We start from the raw sequence: 5323 nt of genomic DNA on the forward strand, positions 1-5323 counted from the left end.
CGAGGTTTGCGCCGGAGTCGGAGCCCGAGTGGGGATGGAGGCCTGAACGGGGCTCGAGGTTTGCGCCGGAGTCGGAGCCCGAGTGGGGATGGAGGTCTGAACCGGGCTCGAGGTTTGTGCCGGAGTCGGGGCCGGGTTGGCGGTCGAGGCCCGGGCTGGGGTCAAAGTCCGGATCAGAGTTGGGGCCCCGGACGGGATGGGAGCCCGGACCGGGGCGGAGGGCCTGGCCGGGGAGGGGCCCGGGGCCCGCTCTTGGTGGTTCATGAGGACCAGGAGGGAGCGGAGGGGGCCGGTTACGCGGCTTGGGCGTGCAGCCGCGCCTCGCTTCCTCAGGCCCCAAGGTTCTAAATCTTGAGGTGACCCACAAGGGGGCACTGTGACGCCGCGTTTCCCTCGGCGGAGGTTCCACAGATCGCCCGGGGCTTCTGCCAGCCGCTGTTGAGCTTCGTGTGCTCAGCAAGTTTATGAGTGCCTACTGTGTGCACGATCTTAGGCTGCGTTATTCTGGGGACAGACGAGTGACTATACCCTGGCCTCACTAGGCTTCCTGTCCATGGGAGTGACATAGTGGCCAGGGCCAGGATGGGTTCAGTTGAACCCATTCCCGTTTATTTACTTATTTACGCATTCTGTGGGAGCGGGCGGTCCGCTCTGCAGTTCAGGCTGGGCTTGAACTCCCTTTGTAACCCAGGCTGGCCTCCAACTTGCATGACTCTTTCTCTGCCTCCTGAGCGCTGGTATTACAGACGTGTGCCAACACACGGGGCCATTCATTCTTTTAGAGACAGGGTGCTCCCAAATCTCTAGGCTGCCTAGGCTGGGCTCAAACTTTCCACCCTCCTGCCTCAGTGACCCAGATTGTGCTACCAAGCCAGGATGATGTCTGCCTTGTTCACTGCTATATCCCCAGTGCCTAGGACAAGACCTGGCATTCAGAAGGTACACAATGTTCGTGGGATTAACAAAAGAGATGAGGAACTGGAGGTTGTTAGGCAAAGAGGTAGTTTGCTGGATGAAGGTGGAGGGAAAGCCTGGCTTGTTCTAGGAGCTAACAGCGCTTGTGTGGGACCTGCAGCACCGTAGGCAGTGGCCACACAAGGACCTTCCAGGCTGGCCTCAAACTCACAACCCTCCTGCCTCAGCCTTCTAGAGTGCTGGGGTAGCAGGCATCCATCATGCCCATCTTTGTTTTGTTTTCAGTTACTTGAGTGAGGACACGAAGTAGGTGTCTTTATCCAACAGCCTGGATGGTTTCAGCCTCAAAGGGGAGAAGGCATTCCAGTGTTAGAGACTGATGATAAAAAGCAGCCTCAAGAGCTGGGGATTTAGCTCAGTGGCACACCTGCCTGGTGAGGTCGTGAGTTCGATTCCCAGTACCGGAAAGAAAAAAAAGCAGCCTCAGTTTTCTACCACCCCTTCCCCTGTCCACGGCCCTGGAAGTGAGACTCTGCCTTCTCCTAGTAAGAGGTGGGGTCTATTCCTACTTCTGGAATCGGGGCTGGTTGCATGAAGTGACAAGCTGTAGCCAAAAGGACTGCAGAGATGTTCAGTGGCACCCACTTTCACCCTAGGACCCCCATGTCAGGAAGGTGAACAAGCCAGAACCAGCCTGCTGGAGGAGAGGGGCCCAGCAAAGCCAAGCTTGCCAGGCACATCCGTGAGGCCTCCCACATCGCCCCCCCCCAACCCAGGGTGGCAGAACCCCAGCAAACCTATGGATTCTGGAGCAAGAGCAAATGTTCCATGTCTAATGCCACTGAGTTTATGCAGTATCATCCACAGCAACAGCCCACTGCCAGAGAGCCACACTGTTGTCTAACCATGTGTTCTGTTTTGTTGTGAAACGTAAGGCAAAGGCAGAAACTGCACGAAACAACTGCTATGATTTTAATGGGCCCCCAAAGTGTATGTTGGAAACTTAATCCTCAATGCAAGCTGCTACGATTTGGTAAGTGTCCCCCAAGTGTCCAGGCCCCAGGGTAGCATTAGAGGAAGGTATTGTGGGCCTAGTGAGAGGTCCTTAGGTCAGCAAGGGCGCCCTCTAAAGGAACCGTGGAACCCCAGTCTCAGTCTCAGCTCCCTGGCCTTTGAATTGAGCAATCTGCTTCTCTCATCCTGCCGGGATGTGCTATCCTCACCCCCAGGCCCCCTTGAATTTCTAGAACTGTGAGCCAAAATATACCTCTCTTCTAAATAGCCGGTGTCCAGTACTTTATTATAGGCATGAGCCACCATACCTGGCCTGTTACACATTTTTTTTTTTTTTTGTCCGTTTGAGACGGGGGTTTTACTATGCAATTCGGGCTGGCCTTGAACTTGCAAGGATTATCCCGCTTCAGCCTCCCCAGTGCTGGGATTACAGGCATATGCCACAGCCACATAATTACTTTTACTGCAGCCTGTTTTTGTTTATTTTCATGTATATTCACATTACTGCCTTAGGCCACTTGCTTGGAGCCTGAAGAACTTCCTCACCATTTCTTGCAAGGTAGGTCTGGTTTGCAAGCCTGGCACAGCACTCATTTCTGGCCAGCCCTGATCTGAGGGAGCCTCCCTCCTCTGCATATCCCATGTGATGTCAGTAGGCCAACCTTACTTCCTTCGCACAGCAAGCAAATGACAGTAATGGACAGCCTACGACAAGCCCAGGCCAATGAGAGCCTGCCTAACTACGAAGGCGACGGCAGGTAAAAACAGCCATCTGCAGAGGACACCAAGCCCGTGCCCAGCCCTCCATGAAGCTGTACCTCCCACTGGATTTTTAATTTTTTCATTATCTTTTACTGTATGGGGGACGGAGGGGGTACCTGGGATTGAACCCAGGGCCGTCTCACTGAGCTACATTCCCAGCCCATTTTTATTTATTTGTTTGTTTGTTTATTTTTATGTTGAGACAAGCGCTTACTAAGTCGTCCCGGCTAGCCTCATATTGGTCATCCTTCAGTCTGTTTCCCAGAGTGCTGAGATTACAGGCATGCGCCACCACACCTGGCTAGGGTCTTTCTTTTTTTTTTTTTTTTTTTTTTGGTTTGGTTTTTTTCCGGTACCGGGAATCAAACTCACAACCTTGTGCTTGCCAGGCAGGCGCTGTGCCACTGAGCTAAATCCCCAGCCCCATTTTTATTTTTTATACAATGTTCATTTGATTTGGCCTAAAGGGACCTCCCTACAGAGTGAACTTCAAGCCAACTGCTTGTGCAGAGACTCATAACAAGTGGCTGAATCTCACCCAATCACAAGTGGCCAACCATTCAAACCATGTTCAAATAATTGACAGACACCAGCTTTACCCAACTGGCTGCCTCTCTGTGTCACACCCCATTTCTGTATGTCACTGCCTTTTCTCTGTTCTCTGACTATAAATCCAGCCTGCCCAGGTGGTGGGAGGGAGCTTTCTGAACCATTTTTAATACTGACTGCTTCCTGACTCAGTCACAAAGCTTGTTAAGATCTGCAAAACTAAATCTGTTGTGTTTTTTTTTTTGTTTGTTTGTTTGTCTTTTTGAGACAGGGTCTCACTGCAGTTCAGGCTGGACTTGAGCTCACTTTGTAGCCCAGGCTGGTCTTGAACTCGCAACGATCCTCCTGCCTCAGCCTCCAGAGTGCTAGGATTACAGACATGTGCCTGGCCTGATCTGTTGTAATTTTGTCTTTTTACAGAAACTTTTTTTTTTCTTTTTCCCCAGATGGGCTTGGTGGGATGTACTCCAGGCTGGCATCTAATTTACTGGGTTCCCCACGTTGCCTTCAAATACTTGGGGATCCTCCTCCCTCAGCCTCAGCCCCCAGAGTGCTGGGATTACAGGTGTGTGCCACCACACCTGGCTCTAAATTCTCTTTATTTAAACCAATGTGAATGCTGTCTGACTCCTGCAATATAAAGAATGCCATCTGTTATCCTCCTCAGAACAAATCTCTTCCCCTCAGTCCTAATACCAAATACAAAGCACTTAGCCTGATGGATTTGGTCAAAATAAGAGCCTTTATAAAGATATTTCTGATGAGACAGGAAGAGAAAAAATAAGATATAAATAACCATTATGTACAACTTCCAACAGTGAAGTTCTCCCAGCCACCCCTTCAGCAAGCACTCTGGCGTGTCTGGGACAGAGAGTGGACACCACTGCACAACAAAGACGTCCAGGATCTGTCTCCAGGCGATGATCGAGAAGGCACAAGTCAGGCCTAGAAAATGAAATGAGTATAAAAAAGGAGAGGCCGGTCGTGGTGGCGCACGCCTGTAATCCCAGCACTTGGGAGGCTGAGGCAGGAGGAACACTATGAGTTCGAGACCAGCCTGGGCTCCAAAGTGAGCTCAAGGCCAGCCTGAACTTCATCGCGAGACCCTGTCTCAAAAAGACCAAAAAAAAAAAAAAAAAAAAAAAGGAAAGAAAAAAGAAGTGAGTAGGAAGCATGAGGAAAGGCTCTTTGGTCCCCTTCTCTCCTCAGGGCAAAGTTCCCACTGTGACTTCTTGAACCCGAACGACAGCAAGAGGAATGCAAACTAGAACTGTCAGAACAGAAAAGTGGGCACAGACACCCTGCCGAGACGCTGTCATCCTTGTTTCACGAACAGAATGGAGGATGGCTAGAAAACAATAGGGCTCCCCAGGCCCAGCGTGTCTCTGTGCGCACAGATCCCCTAGGAGTGTAGCTACCTCCTGAGCATAGATTGAAGAAGCAGATATGATGTAAATCGATCGAGAGTCTCCATCCTCTGGGCGACTCCAATCTCCGGTGGAGCTGTGGAAGGAAGGAAGAAGCAAGGGTCAAGACCTTGTATTCTCCGATCTTGCTTCCCTCCCACCCATCAAAGACGGAGGACCCACAGGCAGGTAAGGAAATTCTGGAAGGGCACAACCCGAAGAGGAGCACAACACGGGGCACGGGAGGGGCCAATCAAGAAGATGCATCGAATAATTATGGAGCTGGGTGCAAGCAGCCAAGAGCGACGAGGCACACGTCAGCGGCCCTCACCTCGGGCCATCCCCAGAGCCCTCCTGCGTCCTCAGGTTGTTGATTGCATCTGGGAGCGCGTGGAGCGACGGCTCCGGGGTCCCCGCCAGCAAGCGGGACCCAGTTTCCCGGCCAGGGCCTCGGCGGCGCAAGTGGATCAGCAAGAGGGCGGCGCCGGCCAAGCCCGCGGCCACCAGCAGCCCCAAAGCCGGCGGCAGAAGGAAGCGCTGCGGACCCGTCTGCCCGAGGTCGGGCGAGGCCACGGACACCGCCCCTGCGCCGCCGTCGGGGTGAACCGGGAACTCGCAGCGCGCGCCCATGTAGCCGGGCGCGCAGGCGCAGACGAGGCCCGAGAAGTGGGCGTAGC

The 5323-nt window shown here is 52.8% G+C and overlaps 2 protein-coding genes across 6 annotated transcripts in view; both read right to left on the reverse strand.

The window, feature by feature from the left end:
• LOC102020320 (selenoprotein V) overlaps window positions 1–343 on the reverse strand; it is a 5945-nt gene extending 5602 nt beyond the window's left edge. For 4 of the 5 annotated variants that reach the window (XR_001236868.1, XM_013522269.1, XM_013522271.1 and 1 more), the window contains exon 1: window positions 2–343. Coding sequence is in view for 4 of the 5 variants with exons in the window: in XM_013522269.1 (XP_013377723.1) it covers window positions 2–264 (263 nt within the window). In the remaining variant the exon portion in view is untranslated. The remainder of the gene's footprint in view (window position 1) is intronic. The other variant, XM_013522270.1, reaches the window with a different exon arrangement.
• Window positions 344–4368: 4025 nt separating this feature from the next.
• Window positions 4369–5323, reverse strand: part of Dll3 (delta-like 3 (Drosophila)) — an 8118-nt gene continuing 7163 nt past the window's right edge. The window contains exons 8-9 of the mRNA XM_005400283.2: window positions 4978–5323; window positions 4369–4743 (exon numbers count right to left, since the gene is read on the reverse strand). Of these exons, the coding sequence (XP_005400340.1) occupies window positions 4446–4743; window positions 4978–5323 (644 nt within the window). The 3' untranslated portion in view covers window positions 4369–4445. The remainder of the gene's footprint in view (window positions 4744–4977) is intronic.

The sequence above is a fragment of the Chinchilla lanigera genome, unplaced genomic scaffold (assembly GCF_000276665.1).
Source record: "Chinchilla lanigera isolate Chin_1 unplaced genomic scaffold, ChiLan1.0 scaffold00067, whole genome shotgun sequence".
Taxonomy (NCBI): domain Eukaryota; kingdom Metazoa; phylum Chordata; class Mammalia; order Rodentia; family Chinchillidae; genus Chinchilla; species Chinchilla lanigera.